Source organism: Hermetia illucens, chromosome 4, assembly GCF_905115235.1.
Source record: "Hermetia illucens chromosome 4, iHerIll2.2.curated.20191125, whole genome shotgun sequence".
Classification (NCBI taxonomy): domain Eukaryota; kingdom Metazoa; phylum Arthropoda; class Insecta; order Diptera; family Stratiomyidae; genus Hermetia; species Hermetia illucens.
In genome coordinates, this window is record NC_051852.1 from 5,682,445 (window position 1) to 5,706,499 (window position 24,055).

General features: G+C 47.3%; 1 protein-coding gene across 3 annotated transcripts in view; it reads right to left on the reverse strand.

Annotated features, from left to right (window-relative positions):
• The window catches only part of LOC119656073 (potassium channel subfamily K member 15), a 168,359-nt gene that overhangs the window by 25,851 nt on the left and 118,453 nt on the right, over positions 1 to 24,055 (reverse strand). For all 3 annotated transcript variants that reach the window (XM_038062354.1, XM_038062355.1, XM_038062353.1), the window contains exon 9: positions 5,490 to 5,648. In XM_038062354.1, coding sequence (XP_037918282.1) covers positions 5,547 to 5,648 — 102 coding nt within the window. In that variant the 3' untranslated portion in view covers positions 5,490 to 5,546. The remainder of the gene's footprint in view (positions 1 to 5,489; positions 5,649 to 24,055) is intronic.

A 24,055-nucleotide genomic window follows, 5' to 3' on the forward strand; every position in this document is an offset into this window, starting at 1 on the left:
AAATGTAAGGGGTCTAAGGACCAAGTTGTCGGATTTCAAACTGTCTGCCTTAGCATTCCAACATCATGTCATCTGCATTTCTGAAACCTGGCTGGATGACAGGATTTTAGATTCTGAGCTCCTCGAAGGTTACTCTGTCTTTCGTTGTGACAGAGACTGCGTTGCGCTTGGCAAGACAACTGGCGGAGGTGCCCTAATAGCTGTTAAGTCCCCTCTCCGTGCCGAAATTATCTTTTCCTCCTCCTCCTCCTACGATTCTGTTACCATACGTGTCCTTCCGCCAAACATACGTCCCTTTATCATATCGTGTGTATATTTTCCCTGCCTAAGCCCGCCTTCGCTGTACGAGGATTTCTTCGACAGATTATCAGAGGTCCTAACCGTTTTGTTTCCCTCACTTCCTTTTATTCTCTGTGGTGACTTTAATCTTTCTATGCTCTCCGGGCCCGTTACACCTGGCCTTCCCCCCTCCCTAATAACTCGACCCACCCTTCCCTTCCTCTATCCACTTTCATGTACACCTGTGGGGCCCTCCAATTTAACCTTTCTAGAAACCACTCAGATCGCACTCTTGACCTTATCCTCTCTAACCTTCCTGTACGTTATCTTTCCCAATCCCTTCATGCTCCGTCTTACGTTGCCCCTGACGCCCATCATCCTGCTCTCGAGTTCGATGTTCAGATATCCCGACTCCACTCTCCTGTCGCTTGCAAGCCTACCAAGTTCAACTTTCGTAAGGCGAACTTCGAAGGTCTGAACTCAGCTCTGGCGTCAATCAACTGGGTCCCCCTGCTCTCTCCATTTACATGTGACCAAGCACTCAACACTTTCTATACCATTTTATCTGATCTTCTTCCTTGTTACGTTCCCTCCTCTACTAAGTCCTTACGCTCTTACCCCGTCTGGTTCCCCACTGAAATTCACAAAAAACTACCTCAAAAACAGACTGCGAGAAAGAAGTTCCTGTCTTCTAGAAATGTAGCTGACTTAGTTTTTTTCAAATCCCTTCGTTCCTCGGTCAAATCTTTAATACGTAAGTCCAGACACGAATATTTGCCTAGCGTGGAAGACTCACTAAAGCGCGGAAATCTGAAACCTTTCTTGTCCCACATTCGCAACTCGCGCTGCCCTGCCCAGTTATCCCCTCCGTCCATTAAATTCTCTGGCTTCTCAGCTAACTCCCCTCAACGATCTTGTGATTTACTCTGCCGCTACTTTTCGTCAGTCTATGTTCCTCCTCCTTCCTCCGAATCCCTCCCCATAGTAGATGTAGCCTACCCCGCATCGCCTACCATTCCCCTTCTTACTCCTATCCTTGTCGAATACCTCATTGGCGAACTTGATGCCAAGGTCGGACCTGGCTACGATGGTCTTCCAAACCTCTTTTTGATCAAAACTGGTAAGTCCATCTCCCTTCCCCTATCTCTTATTTTCAACAAACGCCTTGAAGAGAATCATTTTCCCAGCTTGTGGAAAGAGGCTCTCATTATCCCCATTCACAAAAGTGGCGATCGTTCGCTTGCCGAGAATTACCTTCCCATTTCCCTCCTCTCCTCCTGTTCCAAAATCCTGGAAATATATGTCAGCGACTGGTTGTCCGCCCACTTTGGCCAACACATAGTGAAAGAACAACACGGCTTCGTTAAACGTAGGTCCACTGCCTCCAACCTGCTTGACTTTACCAACTTTGTCGCCAAATGTCTAAATTCACGGCAAGAAGTGCATACCATTTACACCGACTTCGCGAAAGCCATCGACACTGTAAATCACAAGATACTTCTATCCAAACTCTCGTCCCTAAACGTTCCCATACCACTTGTTCTATGGCTTGCCTCTTACCTTTCCAACCGATCCTGCCGCGTCTCTTTTGACGGCTGTACTTCTCGCTCCTTTTCGCCCTCTTCTGGCGTCCCACAGGGGTCTATTCTGGGTCCTTTGCTATTTTTATTTTTTATTAACGACCTTCCTCCCCTCCTTACTTGTCCCTGTTTGCTCTATGCAGACGACCTTAAGCTGTTTTCGGCTATGCCGTCGCCTATGGACTGTGTTTCCCTTCAGAATAACCTGCACACTCTGGTTCGTTGGTGCTCGACTAATGGTTTAGCGCTAAACGTCAGAAAGTGTCACTCTATGTGCTACTCCCTAAAATCCTCACCCACTTCTCCTACTCGCTTAACGGACATTCCTTATCCTGCTTAAATTCCACTCAAGACCTTGGAGTCACTTTTGACAATAAGCTCCGCTTTGACACCCATTGCCTCGATGTCATCAATCGAGCAGCAAAATTGTCAGGCTTTATTCTTCGCTCCTCCTCTGATTTTGACTCCATCCAACCCTCCTTAGCTCTCTTCAATTCCCTTGTGAGGAATACCCTCGAGTATTGCTCCATGATCTGGTCACCCACTCGTAACTGTGACTGTCTTGCCCTTGAAAATGTGCAACGTAAATTCACCCGTTCTCTCTTCTTTAAGAAAAGCTTCCCTCGTGTGGATTACCCCTCCCGCCTCCGCTTTCTAAACCTTCCCTTCCTACAACAGCGTAGATCCTATCTGGATCTATGCACATTCTTTAAACTTTCCTCGGTCCTGATGGACTACTCCGCCGCTGACGAGATCACCTGCCGTCCTGCGTCTTATAACACACGTAACGCAGATATTTTCAACGTGCCCTTCGCGGAGCTGGAAGTCTATTTTCATTCCCCGATTCCCAGGCTTTGCCGAAATTATAATGCAAAACAGCTTGGTCCTTTTAACTTGCCTATTTTAAGTAGTTTTAAACATAGGATAAGTTTTTTGCTTTCTCCTCCTCCTGAGGACAATAATTAATTGGAATTCTCTCTGTTTGTTGTCCGTTAATTAAATAAATAAATAAATAAATTACGTTCGGGTCCTTCGCGTTGCTAAGAAGATAGAGCTGGACCGGTAGAGAAACCGGACGCCAGGAGGTTCCTTGAACTGATAGTTCCCTTCCTCCTCTCCCCTCCCGTTGGTGAAAGGAATTCCCTGATTTGGAGACTCCGCAAAGCGGTGAGAGTTCGGGGACTAGCCCGAGTTATTGTGACTGTTCCAGGCTGGCTCTCTGAGGATGGCGAGGTGGTTAGTTGGTAAGCCGACGACATACCAAACCTGGAGTCCAACATTCTATGTGTAAATGCATTCACCTACCCCATCCCAAAAAAAAACCATGAATAAAATCTGTCCCAAAATTTTTCTCCGATTGGTGCAACCACATATCTATCGCAGGTTACGGATTTGATTATGGCATATTGCACCCCCTGTCCAACGTAACATCTTTGTCTGGATTACCGCGAGGCGCGGTCCATTGTCTTTTATAGTCAGTACTCAGGACCATAGAACAGGACGTCAGGGAGCCAACTTTTTCAGGAGTTCATTGCTGTTTCGATTAGAGAGAACTCAAGGTTTTGAACGCAATTCCCCAATTGCTCTATAGCGTGTGGGACATAAATATCCGAATGCAAAAGATAGTCCTGAAATTAGAATCTATTTCCGTAACTACTCAAGCTCGATTTCGTTTCGCCTTTAATTAATTAATTATGTAGCCAGGAGAAAACAGTTTATTGTCTCCAACAGTTCTTTCTTTCCTGCCTAAATATATTCAATGGCCTCTTACTTCCAGCATTCTACCATATCCATGGGCTTGACGGGAGCTATGGCAACGAAATTTTTCTTCATCGAATCAAATTCTTATCACATTCTCGTGGTATGATTGTGGGTCTGCCATGTTATTTCAATTGTATCCGTCTTGCTTCACAGAGGAGTTCATTTAATACCGATTCCCGAGAAAATAAACTTTCATTCACAACATGACCTTCAACCAGAAGACAATCGCTAAGCCTTCTGAATCGTTTTGGTGCAAGAAATTGATTCTGATCTACGGGGGGCGTTTCGAAGATACTGAGACATGTAAAGATACTCAGACATGTGTTGATGTGTTGAATCAAAGATCTTTATCTAGGTTGTTGGGGTGGAATGTACTTTTTTATAAATATTTCAGATAATAAGGTTCATCAGTCCGACTAAGACTCTCGAAAATAACACAAATCCTGTTCAAGGACGATTCGACTTTCTAGACAAGATTAAATTCTAACGATGACTCTCATGAAAGTGAACTCGCAGAAAGGCTGATAAGATGGAAAGAAAACAGGATTTAAGGAGTTCTGAGTAAAGGAAGAAGAGAATTCTTGGAATTGCACACATCTGGAGCCGAATACGCACACGCTACCTATCCTGATCAAATATTAACCCAGCAGCGTTTACACTCAACGCAAAGACAAAACACGTGGTTTCCAGGATCTGTTAGCATCAGGACGATTTACAAGACAAGGAGTTTAAGCAACAACGTCAACATAGCCCAGAAGAGTGTTAGGCACTTCAAAGAGTTCATACGTGACTCTATGTCGCTCCTCGCAACGTCGCCTCGTACCCACATCAAGGTGTAGCCAAACATCCCCCATACACTAAGTGTATAATGATTCCGCACAGAACTTAGTTAGCGACCCTATACCATAGTGGATCCACTCATAAGCTCTAATTAAGCAAACGATTTTATGAAAGGAGAATCATAACTGGAGGAGATGAGAAACGTGTGCGAAGCTGGGACATGCCAAGTAAAACGTGTGGACCAGGACGAGTGGGCCGACAGCACATGTGAAGAGCAAGGGGTAATTTTCTTTTATTGAAAATGAAAATAAAGCATACCTAGTCAAACTTTCCCATTACTTCTGTTTAATATGGGGAGGCTTTGCCAGAGAGAAAATACTTCTTGTGTTTACACAAGATTTCCCAAGAAGCTGGTGTAGGGCTGGCTCCGGAGGACGAAAAGAACCGAAGAAGAGGGCTCTCTCCACACATATCTACGAATGTTTCTGCTGGCGTTGTTTGTATTATTATTATTGCCGTTGCCTTTGTTTAAGAAACCATTAAGGGAAGCATTGCTACTCTTGAGTTGCCTAAGCATCGTGTAATTATATTATGTATGGGCTTTATTGTTTCCATCGGAATGGAATGAATGAGATGTTAATGGGATACTTTTGGCTGGATATGAACAAGCTTTCAGCCAGAATTGATGTGTAGAGCTGCGTGGAAAAGTCGTCTCCTTTAAGGAGCACCATTGAAGCTAGTAGGAGCTAATTTAGAATCAATACCCTCCAGTCTTCATAACATTTTGAGGGAGGGCCCGGGAGATAACCAAAATAGATTGTAATTATTCAGCACGGAAAAAATACAGATTGCCTCAATCTGTCCTGAAATGGTTAGGACTGTATTGGGAAATATTGAGCCCTGAATCATTTCAGTTAGACTTTCACCTTCCCAGACTGATCCAAGGAACAAAGAACATCAAATTTCCAGCACAGAACATATCATTAAACATAACTTCCAAAGCGACGTAGGAAAGGAAAACATTTATTTGCTGGAGCTAACGAAACATGACACTTTCAACATCATTACAAATCCAAAGGAAAGCCTTACCTTCTCTGTTCCTTCCAGGAGATACCGAGATATCAACATCTTCGTCCGTTCCGCCCTCTAAAAACTACTGTCCGTTGTCGATGTCTTTCTACATTTGTCACACCGGAAACATCGCCGTATTATACGCTTAATGGATCTCAACTTATGTATGACTTGTTCCTGGAATGAGAAGCAAAAATACAGAAAAAGATTCTTACAAATGGTGGAGGGGGAAACATAATCTTGGACAAATGGAAACGAGAACAATTTTATTTGTTTGTTACACTGAAAAGTCCAAGAATAACTCGGAAAGGAGATATGGGTATGGGTTGTGCAGATACCGAGAGAAAATTCCTAGGAAGAAATGTGATAGCTATGAGGAGGAAGCAGAGTTAAAGTCAGATTATCTGCGAATTAAAAGCATTATCATCCGTGAGTTGGGTACGTGCTGAATAGTACAGCGTAGAAAGTGTGACGAATGGAATTCGACAAGAAATGTCAGTGTCAGGTTATCAAATTCCATTTCCTAAAGGAGGGCTCGAAACTAGTCCATTGTTTGAAAGCAGTTTCATCTGCCCTTCTCCAAATTTAACTCCTTCTTCTGTGATGCATATAGGATTGTTTAGTAATCCAGTTGGGCTTCCCCTTGGACACCACCTTGTCGTGGTGGGGGAGCCTGTAGTATTTTACTTTACTACTACACTAAGGGTGTCGAAAAATGAATATGGAAACAAAGGATTTAAACTCTCCAAGTGGTAAGAAGTTACAGACTTCGAATCCATCCGTGACCACGTCGCGGCCGAGACGAGGAGTTTGAAGGTCTCACCACATGCATACCCCCCTATGGATAAATCTGTAGAAGGCACGCTTTTCGACTCAATGGAAAGTTTGCATTTAGTCCTAGGGCGAAGCTAGCCAAAAAGGAAAGTGCGGAGACTTTCAATTTATGAGAAACTTGAAATCAAACTCGGGCTGGCCCTTCCGCGGTACTATAGCCCAAATCTACCCACCAACGGAAGGGGAAGGCTCGGCAGAAGGGAACTTCGTCCACTAAAGGGGGGGGGCATTACAGGTTGAATCTTGCCTGTCAAAATCTTCTCCTTTTTTTTGGGAGTAGAGTAGGTGAATGCGTTTACGCACAGAGTGTTGGAATCCCGCAACAGCACGCTGACGGACTACCAACTAAACACCTCCCTGTAATTAAAGAACTAGCCTGGAACCGTTTGACACATTACTTCGGGCTAGCCCTTCCGCTCTCCCGGCTTTGGGAGCCTTCAAGTCAGGGAATTCCTTTCACCAACGGGAGGGGAGGGGAGGAAGGGAGCTGTTAGTTCAGGGAACCGCTTAACGCCCGATCCCTCTGCCGGTCGAGTTCAATCTTCTTCGTAGTAAGAAGAGCCCGAACATAATGCGCAATACGATTCCAACTGCCAGCGCGCTTCAGCATCTCTCTGACAATGTTGTCTGGAGAGAGCTCCCTGTGTCTGCATAAAGCTGCTCGCGGAGGCCGTCCCACCTCTCGCAAGAGAAAAAGGTGTGTTCAGCGTCATCCGCCACTCTATTGCAGAACATACAATCAGGAGATCGCGCCTTCCCAACCCTGTGCAGGTAAGACTGAAAACCTCCATGACCACTTAGAAGTTGGGTAAGGAAGTAATCAATCTCACCGTGCTTTCTGTTCAACCTTGGGTCTAATTTGTCGATGAGCCGCGCAGTCCACTTGCCCCTTGGCTCATTTTGCCAAGAAAGTTGCCACTCGGTGCCAAGGGTGCGTTGACGTTCTTCACGAGCAACCACTTCTCTTAAGTTTTCGCCCTTACGGCGATAGATAGCTTTGCGCTCCTTGGCAAAGAGGGCAACGGGGATCACTCCCGCAACCACCATCACAGCTGGTTCGGAGACGGTGCGATAAGCAGACGCCACTCGCAAACTTCCCCCTCTATGAACTTGAGCGAGGCGTTTACGATACACCTCCTTGTCAAGGGCATCAGCCCATACCTACCATAGAGAAGGACGGACTGCGTTGCTCCCATGAGGAGACGCCTCCAAGTTGATATAGGGCCGCCGACATTCGCCATTAGCCGACTCAAGGCCGCGACTCCTGCTGCAGCCCTGTCCGCGGCTGCTTTGATTTGCTCGAAGAAGCTCATCTTCGGGTCGAGCATTAAACCAAGGTATTTAATCGCTGCTTTTGACTCTATAGTCAACTCGCCGATCGATATGGGACGCAAGGTCGGGATTCTCCTTCTGGTCAGGATGACTACTTCGGTTTTTTCCAGCGCAAGGTTGAAACCGTGAGCAGTCATACCCGTCGCAAGTCTGCTTTGCGCCTGTTCAACAGTGCGTCCGGCAACAAGTGCCGCAACGTCGTCTGCATAACCGACCAGGCGCGACTCTTCGGGCATATCGAGTCTCAGCAGACTATCGTAGGAAGCGTTCCAGAGGTCCGGCCCTAGGATGGATCCCTGCGCTACTCCCGACGTGATTTCCATCCTCCTCTGGCCCTCTAGCATCTCATAGAACAGGGAGCGGTCTTTCAGATAATCCCTCAATATCCGGAATAGATAGCTTGGCACGTGAAAGGAGTTCTCTAGTGTACCTAGCATATCTGTCCATCTTACGGAATTGAAGGCATTTCTGACATCAAGCGTTATCAGGAGCACTATCCGTCGAGATAGGCGGCTGTGTGCCCCGGCACGATTAAACGCATCTACGACCTCCATAACGGCATCCACTGTAGATTTCCCTGTTCTAAACCCCAACTGCCTTGCGGATAAGTCCCCGGCAGCACGGATCGCTTCAGCGAGTCTACCTCTGATGAGCTTCTCGAGCACTTTTCTGGCCGTGTCAAGCATACACAGCGGTCGGTATGCAGACGGGAGCTCCGGGTCTCCTTTACCGTTACTGATCAACGCGAGTCTGGCCACTTTCCAGCGACAAGGAAAAATGCCCTCCTTCAAGCACGCGTTGAACGCTTCGAGCAGCAATTCTGGCCGTTGGCGGCACACCAGTTTGTAAACTTCCGCCGGGATGCCATCAGGACCTGGCGCCTTCCTGTTTTTCATAGTGAGAACCGCTTCTTCGAGTTCTCCCATTGTGAAAAGGAGGCAATCCACGACGCTTTCCGCGCTATTTACATCAACCCGTACAGGGTGTCTGGGGAACAATGCCTGCACAATGCGGTCCATCTGGTCGGCGCTCAATATGCAGGGCTTCCGCAGAGCCCCGATTTTCCGAGTGACAAGCTTATAGCCAAGTCCCCACCCCCCAGATTTTGCAAGCCGCGAGCTTTGCTTTTATTTATAGCGCTGCGGAGTCTCCTTTTTGCTGATCTATATTGTGCCTTTATGGCACATGCCTCCTCGTTGGCGTACCAACGTTGTGCCAAACGGCGGAGCTTATGACACTCCTTCCGTAGGTCGGCAATTTCCGCCGTCCACCAGTACATAGAAGGCTTGTCGCGCCTGGGGCCTCTCCGGGGCATGGAAGCCTCACACGCCGTCGTTATCAAATTCATCACTGAATTTACGACGGTGTCAGCTGCGACACCACCACCCCCCGGAGTGCCCCCTAGCGCGGCCCTACCTGCTCCAAGAGCTTCGACGAACCTTCCGATGTTCACCCTCGCGACATTCCACACGCAGTTGGAACGTCATGTTGGTGCTCGCCGGCAAGTAGCGTCAAACACTTCGAACGCAATGTACTGATGATCACTTGCCGAGAAGTAAGTCTTCTAGGACTCGCCACCCGTCCGCCGATGATGCCAGAGATTCCGACGCAAAAGTGATGTCGGGAATGCTTCCTTCACAACTTGGGCGTCGAAACGTTGGCGTGGATCCGGTGTTTAAAATTACGAGACCTGTTCTCGCCGCCATTGCCAGAATCCGTTTCCCTCTGGAGTCTGATTGAGGCATGCCCTATTCAAGAGCCCTGGCATTAAAGTCACCGCCAACCAGGATTCGTCCCTCCGTGCTCGAAACTGCGTCCTCCAGAGCATCAAGCCGGCGCTGAAAGTCCGGAATCGACTCATTCGGCGTCAGGTAAACGCTAAAAAACGTTATCCCTAAACACCGGATCCAGACAAATCCGTCCCCCTGGCCTTCGGCTAGAACACGAAGTCGAACGTCGTCCCGAACCCAGATGGCAGCGGTGCCCGATAAGTCGAGATACAATGAGGACGGGTCCTTGTTTCGGTATTGCTCGCTAATCAGCACTAGATCAGCATTTACTGCCGCAGCGAACTGAGCTAGCAGCTGGTGAGCGGTTGCACTCCGGTGCATGTTAATTTGCAAAATGCGGATCATGGCGTTCGCACCCTAGCCCTCTCCAATTCCGCCCTGAAGATCGGACACCGTCCCGAGCCCGCAGTGTGTGCGACGCTTTCGCCAGACGCGACACGCTCCCTGCAGAGAACACAACTCTCGCTTTCCTTGCAAGTCTCCGCTTGATAACCCGCTTGGCCGCATCTCCGGCATGCTGTCCTCCTGTCCGGACCCTTGCAAGCTGCTGACGTGTGTCTAAATCTTCTTCTTAACCTTTACCTGGAGGAGCGGAAAAAGGGGAAGCTAGTGAAGTGGATGCAACTGGTTCAACGCCAGGATGTGGAACCTGAAAAGGCCTCAATCCGGCGGCAGAAGAAGGCACTGCGAAGGAAGATGAAGCACCATGGGAATGAGAACGTGGACGTGGCTGCACGTCCAGAGAAATGGGATGCAAAGAAGCGGAATATTCCGCGCAAAGATAAACTGGTATCCCAGTGAGATCCATAGTGGACACACCGGACTCTTCTGTCAGCGGTAATGCGCGCAAGAAGCGTAACACCAATACATCTGTGGTGGCCCACCCTTTTTTGTGCTCCACACCAGGGCTTACATCCACGTGTCCCGCAGAGATTAGGGCCGGTGTACTGGGAGGTGATCAAATCAGCCAGAGAGATCTCAATGAAACTGGTCACTCCCATAGGAGTATGGACACGAGGGCGGAAAAGAAGAAGACGTAGGGGCAAGCTGCAGTTACCTCCAAGGATAACAGAATGTCAGAGGGAGAATTTACCATCCTCCGGGAATGCCTGTGGAAAAAAATAATAGAGCCTGCAACGAAACCAAGACTTAACAATCAAGGTTTTCGCGATGGGGTTCTCCATTTGGTAGTGCACTGATGAAGCTGCCTTAAAGTGGCTCCAGGAGGTAATCTCGGTTTAGGGTTCGCACTGATGAAGGGACTATAGAGTGAATCCTACCTGCTAGTAACTTCTCTTACACCTTCTACGAAACAGGTGGAAGAGAAGGAAGTCAGGAACGTGAACGAAACTGACTTGATCCTAATTCGAGTAAGCAAATCTATGGAAACCGGACACCGCTAAGCAGGAAAGTTCCTGAGAGGGGGAAACAGATGAATGCTCTACGAGATGAGATGAAAACTTTCATGGATGAGGAAATGCGAAGTGCGGCTTTTCTCAGAGAAATCAAACACGAGAGTATCGAGTCTCTGACGGTACGGTATGGGGGAAACGCCGTCACACGCGGGCCGCGATATATGCTTCCAACAGTTTCCCATTTCATATTAGACTAAGTTTATGTTGAAAAACATAAAGATTGGTCAAATTGACCTGCAGCATGCCAAAGTACCCTCCCCCCCCCCCACTGCTAGCAGCGAGACTGACAAAGCTGTAGGACTCCCTCAACATTTTTCTGCTGCAGGAACCCTGGGTTCAATTTAATAGAATCAGTGGCATTGGATCAGTGAAGGGGACTAAGATCTTCTACGAGGAAAGATCCTTAAGATCGAGAGCTTGTGCCTTGATGTCAAATCGGTTAGAGGACAGTTCTCTTCCCAGGGCTTGAATACGGTCATCGTAAAATATCAGATTAAAGGCTTATTTACCCTAGGATTCTTTGTATCCTCCACCGAACTTGGGGATCTTGTAGCGTATGCAGAATCAAGTGGTCACGAACTCTTAATAGGTTGCGATGCGAATGCTCAACATATTTGTTGGGGCAGTAGGAAATGCAATCCAAGAAGAGTGAGACTATCTGGTCAGCTGGTGTCATGACTGCAAACGTAGGATGCGCCCCTGCGTTCTTGGGATCGAGAAGAAACCAACTAATTGACCTAACAATCTGTACCTCAAAAGTGTTAGAGTTGATTACACACTGGTGGGTGCTAGACTGTCAGATCACTGATACCTAGAATTTAATCAGACTGTTTGCCCGCAATAAAAAGGACTGAATCCTATGGAAATGGATTGGACAAAGTTTAATGAGCTTCTTGGAAATAAAGTACAGCTCTCCAGGCGACTAAAGACTCCTTTGGGGCCTGAAGATGAATTGGAAACTCTGAACTGCACACTTTTAGAGTGCTAAAAACAGGCTTATCCTATTTCCGAAGCCAAAGCGGTAAAACGGTTCCTTGGTGGAATCGGAAACTGCGAAACTCAGGACATCAACCAGGCGATTTCTGAACCGTGCTTCCAAAAGTAACAAGAACGAAGACTGGTTAAATTTCAGGAACTCACAACGTGAATATAAGAGGCTCGTTAGGTGTTCAAAACGAGACTCCTTTAGAGCATATTGTGAGGAACTGGAAGAAGAAAGAAAGATTTCAAGGCTTTGTAGAGTTTTCTTCGAGTTAAATTCTCTTCGGAAACCTGCTGGAACTTTCACGAACCCCTGTGCAGAGTAACCTCAACTAGGCAACAAAACAGGAGGGAGAGCCGATAGGCCCGGAACTTTTCTCACTATCGGCGTTCCCGAACCTGATGTTAAACTTGCTGCCGGCCCTACTACGGGCTAGGGACGGCCTTACAACCATTGAAGGGGACGTGCAGCCCTCGGCATCTTCATCTGAAACGTAGATGAGGTGCCACATTTTCCAAATTAATTTGCGGCATTGTAAGGCGGCGACTGCATCTGTCAGTCGTCGGATCAATAGCTGCAAGACATTTGCATACTTCATACAAGAAGCGAGGGTTGTTGGTGGGGTAGTCAAGGGCCTAAACTTCCAACATGCTGACCTGTTGTATGCTAATGGAAGCGATCGACCCCGCTGCCTCATAGTAGTCTCAAAAGACTTCCAGGCTAATTTACGCGCTTCCCCTTTCGCCAAAGTTGGGTCCGTAGTCGAAGAACTACCCGGAATTTTCTCCGGCGCAGCTTTCTTCGACGAAGAGGCCTTTTTCTTCTTGACTATATGCTAGCCACCAAGGGATGTACTCATTCCGTCTTTACTTCGTTTGTCCGCGTTCTCGCCTATCTTATGTTGAGGAGGCGTCGTCTGTTTCTCCCGCGTTTTTTTACCACATGACGCTTGGGCGTTTTTCTCCTCCACCGCCCTAATATTGGACAACTTAATGCTACGTATCAAAACCCTGATATATATATTCCGCCTGTCCTTAATGAACTCATAGAGTTCATTTATGCATTCCCCCCAGTGAAACAAACGCTATTATGTTTGCTGGCTTCCACGCTTGTCTTTTGCAACATCGGTAATTAGGTCAATCCAAGTTCCCTTCCGGGTCCCGCGACACATCCCGACTACCTAGAGGTAATGTTGCCCTCAGTGGGGACGTCCCAAGTTTCGAACTTTTGCGAAAAAGATCCGATGTAGATCTCATTTCCACTCCACTAAGATCTCTTGCAGTAATAGATGCTAAGGTAGCCAAGTTTCCCACTACTGAGGTACTGCGGTCGCTATCGACGTGCAGGGCGTTTGCTTCCCACCTACCCGGCCTGGGGATAAGCATGCCCATATCTTCTGATGTGTGCATGCCCATAATGTATCCACCAGGATTTGTGTAATACAGGACCTCATTAAAATGGATTTGAGGTCTGTCTGTCTATCACACCCAATTTACTCGGAGACGGCTTAACAAATTGTCATGAAATTTGGCGGTCTGTCAATTCCTCTACAAACAACGAGTGTCATAAATTGTGGGGTTCACCATGCTAGGCGGATGGCGCCACTAGTATTAAATCTATATTATTTTTAGTTAACCTTAATCTTCAAAAGACACGTGTAGATATTTGACTGCTGTTGGACTATTAGTATGTGAGATAGAGTATTTTGAGTGAAGCAACTTTGTGGCTGTCAAAGGTTAGTATAGTTCCCAGGGCAAAACGTGGATTGGTACCCACGATGGAGCATAAAACCTGAGAAACGCCTGCTAAACCAACACCAACAGCTCTACTACCAAACCCTGTCTTCACCTCCACGTGGTGACCGTTGGGAGCTCTTTCTTAACAAAAAGCCAAGAATGTTGGAACGTACTTATGTGGGCCGTTTCAAATAAAGGCTTCTAATCTGAGAACATCAAAATCTATGAAAGTGTTTGTATAGCTACTAAAGCGGTTCATTTTGAATTATGTATAATCTCAACACGAGTGCTTTCCTGGCTACCTTTCAAAAGTTTATCTGTCGAAGAGGGTAGCCGCGTGCAATTCGTTTCGAAAATGGAACAAATTTAGTGGAGCGTCAAAGCTGTTGAAAGAAGCCTGGCGCCAGTTAGCATCCGGAATTGAGGGGGATATGGTCCAAAAGGGATCGTATGGTATCACAACCCTCCCAGGTCCGACCCCTCGAAGGAACGAGGACCATATTTCAGGCAGGGATATATGCTATTTCATTACCAGCAGCAGAATGTTTGCGACAAAAATGGAGGGGTCGCACCTTTCAAATCTCTTCGGACACTCGGGCCAGTTGGTGTGGAGTTGTCATCAGGTGTTCCTGAAACTTGGTCGACTGAACGAAACATTCCTGATGTCGATGCCAGGGCACTCAAACGTCGCTGGTAATGAGCAGGCTGACAGACTAGCTCGCCAAGGGTCTGGATCCACAATGGTGGGGCCAGAACCAGCTTTTGGAATCCGGCCATCCACTGTCAAGTCTACTCTGGAGGGTGAAATTGCAAGGATTCACGGAGTCGAGTGGAGAAATTTGGACTCTTGTCGGCAAGTGAAAATCTTTATGAAAGAGTCTAGGCTCACTAGAGCGGCATTTTTGTTGTCCCTTAAGAAGTGGGACATGAAAACTCTAGTAGGGCTTTTAACGGAACACTGCTCCTTAAGCTGCCATATAGAAAAGATTTGGGTAGTGGTTTCGGCTACGTGCAGGCAATGTGAGAAGGAGGAGGAGACGGCCCTGCACTCTTTATGCAACTGCCTTGACAAGTTTTTTTTTCAATGAAGAATCTGCAGACTCTGCCTCTGGAGATTCGCCGTAGGCGGGAAGCCATTGAATTGGCGATGTACGGAGATGGTACAGTGGGCCTAACAATGGCCTGGGTGCTCGGAGCTGCGACTCTCTCCAGTAAACTAAACTAACTAATAATATTATACCAATTAAAAGAATTATTAATAAAAACTCCGCCGAAGCCGGTCCCAAGCCCGGTTGTGAAAGGAGGAGGGATGGATAGCTTCAGTCTGAATGGCTGTACGCCACCGACGCGTCTCAGGGGGTAGGTGAGGAAAGTGCAAGAACTTTGCAGTCTTGCAGATTACTCACTAAGGAAGCTATCTCAACACCTGGCGGCTAGGGATAAAATGCACCACCAAAAATGAGAAGAAGGAGAAATTTAAGGTCCGGTACGATAACCGGCGGGAGTCGTCTGACTTGGTGACTGGGTCGGGCTCTCGTAATGGACAGCACGGCGTCGAAACCGCTAGTCGTGGGGCGGTTCGACGTCTAGGCACCATGACGACCAGGAGCACAGCTCCGCCTGCTGCAGCTGTTTCGCCACAACCTGTGGCGACCACTTCAGCGGGTTTGCGTAGGAAGCGAATGAAATGGACTGAAGAAATGAACCTCTTCATCATCCGCTCCTACTACGAAATAACGGCGGGGGCGGGTACAACATCTTACCGCCCCTTGTTGCACAAGAGATTCGTCGAGCGTTTCCCGCAATTCGCGCACGTGACTGTGCAGCGAGTCGCAGACCAATACCGCTTCATTACTCGCAGCGACACAATCCCGGCCACCATCAGGGAACGTGTTCGACTTGAAGTCATCGGGGAAACTGGTGACCAAGAGTCGATAGGGGCAGAGGCGGCGGCATCAACAACACCACGCCGCACTGCAGGTAACAGGTTCAGTACTCGCCGAAGCACTCTTCTCCACCGTCCGACTGAGGTTTCCGCTGAGGTTCGGGGGACGAATTCCAAAGAGCGTGTATAGAATTGTCGGATGTGGATCCTTTGCATAGACCAGGTATCCCAGGCTCTATGCATCTCCAGCAACTCCGGGAATTCTATCTCAAATCAATGATGAGATTGCATCTCGACTGTGTGCTGATATGTCGCTGCTGCAACTACAATCACTTGTGTATTGTGGTGCAGTTGCGGCTATCAGATTGCACGGTCAGAAGATTCGCTTTCGTGTTATTGGTTTGGGTGACAAAAGAGATCCACCATGGAAAATTCGTCTGGAAAGTCGGCGGGACTCACTAAGGCAGGACATTGCTAGACTGATTCAGATCAGCATTGGCAGTGCCAGCCGACGGGTGAGAAATAAAGTGCAGAGGGTTTCCCGGAACTATGCTATCCCCTGTGAGACACCCGTTGTTGAAATTCTGGACACACTAAAACATAAACTTCCTGTCATATGCAGTCGGTATGGCGAAAGTTATTCCAGACGTGTCCAGAATGCAACATACGCGAGGAACCAGCGGAGCTTTTTCAGATCTCTCAACGAATCCCAACAGAGCGCCCAGACAATAGAGTTCTCAGTGACGGAAGTGAAAGAGTATTGGGGTGGACTTTGGGGGTTACCTGCCCAGCATGCTGAGCATGCAGAGTGGATCACCGCCGAAGGCACCCGCCATGCCAATACACCGGGCATGAATTTTGCGGATGTTACCGAAGAGGAAGTTCGACGAGCCATAAACATCTCGAAGAACTGGAGGGGCCCAGTTCTGGATCGGGTGCAGAATTTCTGGTACACAGTCGGTTGGCACGCAGTATAAATGAGGTCATGAGTCGGCCGGAGGAATTTCCACCTTTCCTCACTGCGGGGATTACCTACCTTATCCCTGAGAAGGACACGGTGCAGGACCCCGCAGACACAATACCGATCACTTGCTTACCAACCCTCTACAAATTCATCACGTCCATTATTAGTGGAAGGATCAATGCGGACCTCGAGACCAACAACATTCTGTCCGAGGAGCAGAAGGGCTGCCGAATTGGGTCAAGGGGTTGCAAAGAGCAACTCATTATCGACTCGGTAGTTGTAGGACAAGCAACTAGAGGCCAAAGAAACCTCTTCAGTTGCTATATCGATTATGCTAAGGCTTTTGATAGCGTTCCGCATACCTGGCTAATCGACATCCTACATCTGTATCGCATTGATCCGAAACTAATAAAGTTTTTGGCGACAGTCATGGAAGGGTGGCATACCACCTTATCGGTGCGTACATCTGAGGGTGCTAATACCTCAGAGCCCATCCGTATACGGAAGGGCATCTTCCAGGGGGATTCATTGAGTCCTCTTTGGTTTTGTATGGCGCTGAACCCCCTTTCATGGCTACTGAATGATGCTAGAGGGCATGGTTTTGCAATTAAATATGGCCTACGTGCTAAGTACGAACTGACACCCTTGATGTACCTAGATGACATCAAGCTGTATGCTGGTACTGACAACCATCTTAGAAGTCTGTTGTGAATAATAGACATGTTCAGCCGTGATATTCGAATGGAGTTTGGATTAGATAAGTGTCGAATCCAAACCATCCGCAAAGGTCATCACGAGCCGCATGCCGGACATAGCATTGGTGACCTCCACATCGAAGCTATGACCGAGACAGACTTCTACAAGTACCTAGGAATTCTGCAAGGAACCCATGCTCGAGTTGGTGATCTGAAGGAAGCTTTGCTGTCCGAATTCCTGCGACGCGTGAAGCTGGTGCTGAAATTGCATCTCTCGGGGAAGAATAAAATGAGCGCGTTGAATGTATTCGCTATCCCTTCACTGGCTTATGCATTGGGAATATTGCCGTGGACGAAGACCGACCTGGAAAACGTCCAGCGGCGGATACGTCCAAATTCCGAATATATCACCCAAAGTCTGCCGTGGAGCGGATGAACCTGCCTCGTGACATCGGAGGTAGGGGCGTGGTTGACGTGGCGGCACAACATCATCGTCAAGTCGACTCGCTGGGCGCTTATTTTTACAGTAAAAAGCAGGCGAGCCCCTTGCATCCGGCTATCTATAAGGCAGACTGTGGACTGACTCCACTTAACTTGAAGGATCGATCCTTCAATCCTCTGAATGGGGTAAAGTCGGACCAGGAGCGGATCGAGGAATGGAAGTCGAAGGCAATGGATGGTAAACACGTGAATTGTCTTTGGCAGCCATTTGTCGATTTGCATCTGTCGAACAGATGGCTGTGTGCTGGGGAGCTCTTTGTTGAGACGGAGGGGTTCATGTGTGCCATTCAGGATGGCGTGGTCGCCACCCGAGCTTATAAAAAGCTCATCATTAAAGAACGGGTGGAGAACGACCAGTGCAGAATGTGTGGTTCGGCGTTAGAGACGTTGGATGTCCTGGGACTTTCGCACAGTCTGGTTCAAACCATGCAGAAGTACACCATTCTGCATACGTGCTCGATGTTACGGGGAGTTCTCGACGGATTCTCCCACTGACCTACCACCGGCCCTCACCACCAGCGCCCCTTTAGTTTTTAAGTAGGTAGGATCGTCCGAGCCTAAATGCATGGCACTTAGTGCTAGTATTAGGTAAAATCCGGCATCTGCCGAGATTGTGATAACTCGAAAATTGACCCTTTTTCAATTCGGCGCCCAATGTGGGCGTAACGTTGAACAATAGTAATCATTGCCTCATTTTGCGTTGCTGACATTTAGAAGTAATACGAGTTCTGACAACACAAAAATAATCACTAACTCAAAGGGATCCTTATTTCTTTGATGCTTCCACCGGAGGCAGTTCTTCCACGTTCTAGAGACTTCGATTTTCGGAATTATTAATATCCACAACGCTCCTAGGCCCGCTTTTGAAAATACCTCGCTCTCGTTCAGCAACTGCGACAATCTACAAATGAAACGTTGCGTTCGAGGTTAATTAGCGCCACATATTTCCCGCGAAAGGTCCTCATTCGGTGCGGAATATATGAACGTAGTACTATGGGTAATCCACCTCTCATTTTCAGCAGGACAGACGGCATACTTCAGGCAGTTAGCGTCTGCGAAACGGGTGCTCAGCACCACAGAGTTTCTGTAATGGCTTTTGAAACCGTACCGAGCATATCGCTCCCGGATAAATAATTTCGTGGTAGTATTTCAAATGTGGCGGCGCCCACACATTAGATTCACAGCCGGGATGTGTAAATTCAGGTAATGTAGTCCGAAAGGGAATTTATAATCGGACATGCATCCAATTAATCGATTAAAGCCGCGGCACCGACAAAACGTGGTAGACATTGCACTAGACTCTATCGCCCCTATTGGGAGCTACTCCCTCACGCCGCCATGCCATGCAAGCCACTATTTGATCTAAAGCAGAATTTCAGCAATAATAAGGGAGTTTCACGTGGGAGACGTTTCGTAATTACCCTCTGCACGCCGGTACCCCCCAAACCTCCTGAAGCAGAAACTAATGAGCTTAACGTATGACTAAAATGTTGATAGATTTTTCTGGGTTAGTTAATTAGACCACATCATCTGGTACACCCTTGCCACATCAAATATGCAAGGGTGAGTGCTGCGTATTTGGATTTTGCATGAAAATTCAATTGGAGAAAATAATGGGGTTTGGCTGCACGAGTGCGATAATGACTGCGATGTTGCGAATTTAACATGAGTTGACTCCTTAATTGGCTCCCTCCACTCGGTCGGTACACATACTCACCTGAAAGATAATATGAAACGAAAACTAAAGTTTGAATGGTTTTTGCCAAGCCATCGTGAGTAGTACCCCGAATGGGTTTCCCGAAGGCTCCCCTGTTGTTTCAGAAGTTGACTCTCAAAATACCAGGAGCCGGTTCAGTGTATTAAAACTTTCTTCCTGACAATGGGAAGGAGGCGAAAAACTTTGATGAGGTAACTATCAAAGCTTTTGATACACTCACGTGGGGGGTGGGTAAATGAGTAAAGTCGGTCAATAAATTCACGTAACTAATGACTATGGTATTTGCTTTGTTTTAAGTACAAACAAAGGCTGGGGAATCTGAAAAAGAATGTACCAGGCATTATGGGAATGCCAGAGATTCGGAGCAGACGGGAGCATGGGAAGGAAGCTGGTTGTTGGATGGAAAAGTTTGGTTGAGTACCAGCAAGCTTTGCTAAACACGTTTCATACAATTCAGACTCTCTCATGCGCCCATTCTTCATGTGGGCCAATCAAATTGCATATGCAATCCTTGTACTGCTGTACAAAGTATAAAAGTGCAGTCGCACACGAAATCGCACCACACCATACATAACATATTCCTGATGACTTCAGCAGGATCTGAACAAGAATCTCTACATTTAATGCTAATTTTCACACTGCACCGCATATCCCTGCCAGACTCCTGCACTTGCATTCCCACCCCCATAGGGTTGGGTAGTGCACTTGCCTTGGCTCCAACTCAATTATTCGCTACCGCTTTTAGCAACGTATGCGTGTATCCTTTTTGGTGCCGGGCGTTTTTGCTCCTTGTCTGTGCACTCTCATCCTGTCCCGATCCATCCCCCTGACGTTTTCGTTTTTATGTGGTTTTCTCAGCAACTTTTCCGATATTCAACATTCAAAATGCCACTTCACTCAACTCATTTCAGAGAATACTTGAAACATACACTTGACTGGCTATGGATGCGAGAGGGATACTTTACTTATGGTGATGTCGAAGAAGTTTTAAGAAATTCACAAGAAGCCACGTTCCTGCTGAATTCGCTATAATACACATAACTACTCACTGACTTACATAATTCTTCGTGCAAAGTTATGGCAGACGATTGCCATGCAAGTTCGCCCAAGGTTTTTCAGCTCCCGTACGTGGCAATGATAGCTTGGGAAAACCATTTCCTGAAATATTCCAGATGAAGTTTTTCATCCTCCAGTTCACAATGTGGACCTCTCCAGAATTGCAGTAATGATTAGAGGAATAGCGGGGATGTTAGTTTCGGTGCGGTTGGAAGTGTTGCTTATATGGTGGGGGCAACAACAGCGCAATAGTTCTAGAGAGAAGGGTATCAGTTTTGCATAGCCTCTGAGAAATGCTGGGACTATCTATTCTCCAAATTACTTAGGTTATTTGAGTCCCGGAATATTGCAAAAGTAATTTACTTCGGTCTACGAATATCGCCTGAGAAGGATGGAGCCTTCGAAAGACGACGGAGGATGTGCAAAGGAAACGAGAGTCATTGCAGCCACTAAGGCCAGTCGCAACGCAAGTCAACAACAGAGGGGCAGGAGTAACAAACACTGGCGGTATCCCCAACAATGGTGAAGGAGCTCAGGCGTCAAAAACTACTGACGAAACACCACACGTCTTTCGAAATAACTGCAATGCAGATTCCCATTTTTTCCGGCATCACCAAGGCGTGATGCCAGTTTATAGAGCTATTCAACCCCGTGATTGACAACAATCCGTCGCTTGGCAAAATTCAAAAGCTCCAATACTTATTGGGCGGTGCTCAGAGGAGGTGGTGAGGAAGACGGGGAGGCAAGCCTGTCGGCCGAACCGAAACCGTGGGATTAAATTCACGTGACAGGTACCCACGTAAAGCGCCGACACGTAATACTTATTAGGTAGACTCATCTGAAGTGGCTCTTGACATGAAGCCTCACCGGAGGTTATCTGGCACCACCGCGGGCAGAGCTTCTTGGAGCTCAAGCGTGAAGCTGCGCTGTACAACCGGGTTCCGTAGCCCTTGGTTGCGGCAGAGGTGTTAGATAGGCCTTGCATCCCCTGGTATGAATGCTGAGCCTGCTATGTCAGTCATGGCGGCGCTCTGATTATGGCCTCCAAATGAGTCCATGCCCGAAGAGGACCGTGGGATTATGCCTACACGGCGAGTACTCTCCTTAAACCCCCTAGGACATTCAATACCTATTAGGTATTGCACCTGCAGCTATTCTGGAGTAATTATAGATCAGAGCCACAGATTTTGGAGGAATCTGTGAATATGTGGATCCCATCCTAGACATAGGGAAGCACGGATATAAAACCACGAACAACTTAACTACGATGTAGAACACCATGCGGAACTGCTTGGCGGGACTGAGCTATCTAGGGTACACTACTTCCCAGTGAAGTCCGATAGTGTTCCGAATGATCATGTGGATATTCGACAATGATACTTTCCGCTGTTTCGAAGAGGCCATCGAGGGTGGCAAAGAACTACCTCCGGTGAACAAAGGATGCGACTTGCTTCTGCGAAGATATAAGCTACTTCAAGCTATTCAACCACGAATTGAGACAATTCAACCCGCGGAGAAAAAAGGGTTTGCTGCACAAGCGAAAGGTGGTATTACAAAAGAAAAAATGATGATTTCGGGAAGCTGTTGGTCGAGGAATCGAACAATTTCATAAAACAGTCCAAGATACTTCAAAACTATCTATTACATAATAAATCGCGGAAGTGGAACAGCAAGGTGCCGTGCCTGGAGATGAAAATAAAGGTAACCACAACTTGCTGCATCTTAAAAAGCCATTGAGCATCAAAATAGCCTCTCAACCAAAGAAGATACCAGGAACGACATCCGTTCTAGCAAAACCAACTGCTCTAGTAATAGCAGAAGGTCCACCTGGAAAAAGTTTGATGCTTCGCGCTCTAATTGACACTAGATCCCAGACATCATTCATCGTATTCGATGCGGCAAACACACTAAGCGTAAAAAAAAGGAATATATTGACGTCAATCCTGGGGATCAGTGGTGTTCACGCGGCTACAGTTCGGAAACTAACCAAGGCCAAGATAAGACCTAATTTCAATTTGAACCTCGAGCTGACAGTTAAGGCTCATGTACTGCGATAGTTAACGACCTGTTCTGCCAAATGAGAAGATGACAGAAACCGGCTCATGACAGATGAGTAACCCACGTTTAGCTGATCCGAAATATAAAGTCAAGGCGGGCATTGATCTGATATTCGGAGGAGAAGTATGTGAGGAGATAATCAAGCCGCGAATAAAGAAAGGATATCCTTTGATGGCCCAGAAGACGAAGTTAAACTGGACACCTTCGTAAAAAGTTCCAATCAAGTCAGGGGAAGTCACCACATTAGTATCCAATATATCCACGGAAGAGTTCCTTACAGTGCTACAACGGTTCTTCGAGACGTAACCTGCTCCAAACGATGAACAGGCCAAGAACGAATGTGAGGTGATTTATGGGAACACAGTCCACCGTGGATTAGATGGAAGGTACGCGGTTGCATTGACATTCAAAATTGACCTCAAAGTAATGCCCTTAGGTAACTCCAGAAATAGGGCATTGATACGTCTGAGAAAACTCAAAAAACAACTCGAAAAGGATGATGATTTGCGTGTGGAATATCACAAGGTGATACAAGAGTATATCAACCCAGGTCACATGGAGCGAGTGACCCCCCTTTTGTCGAAGAGGGTAGGGATGTATATTACCTTCCATATCACCCGGTAATTAACAAGGAAAACACTATCACCACGATACGACCAGTTTATAACGCTTCTGCAAAAACATTGAGTGGTACCAGTGAAAAGACCTGCTATACACCTGGCCCAAATTGCATGATGATGTAGCCCAGATATTGCTTTCAATACGCCGTGTCCTCCGATATGGAGAAAGAGGATATACGATCCATTGCAGTGGTTAGCCCCGATGATATAGGATATGGGTATGGGCGGATATGGGAGTCTGGAATCAGCTGGAATGACGCGGAGGATATGCTAGACCAATGGAGGATGGTTGGAAGCCCCCGCGATGGGACTAAAAAGAAGAAAAAAACGAGCTGCATGAATACTAGGGCGCGTCAAAATCTGTGTACGTCTCTGTCATCTGTAACAAATCAGTTGACACGCAGGGGAAGGCAAGTGTCATCCTGTTGTGCGCCAAAATACGGAGTAAGCCGTTAAAAGCGTTAACTTAGGGGTGATCACTTATGAAACGGGAGGCGTTCCCGAGGTGCCTGAGCAAGTAGTTCTGACCCCCTAGCTGGTATAATACCTGTGTCCTAAGTAGTAGTCTCGAGAGAGTGTCTTGGTGGAGAGCGAACTGTTAATGACCGATACATGCTGGGATGCACTGAGGGTCTCCCTAGTGTTGGAAACCCCTTGCCGAAGTCAATGAAGTGACGTGAGGCTAGCTCTGCCTAGGTAGCAGTTGTGACGTGTATCATGAATCAGCTTCTTCGGGATCCTGGTCGGTATTAGTAGACCGCGTCGTCCCGAGCGAGCAATGATTCGTCCATGAGTTCCGGGATCAACTCATCGTAGGTCAAGCCTCAGGGGACTGGGGTAGGGGCTTTGTTCCCGAGGGTATAAACATTCCTGACTATTACGGCCCACTCCCTTGCACGCGATGCGCTAGTAAAAAACATAAATGATGAACACAAATAATACGAACGAGGAGATACTGGGAATGGGGAGTGAGCTGGTTGTGTTTATACTCAGCACGAA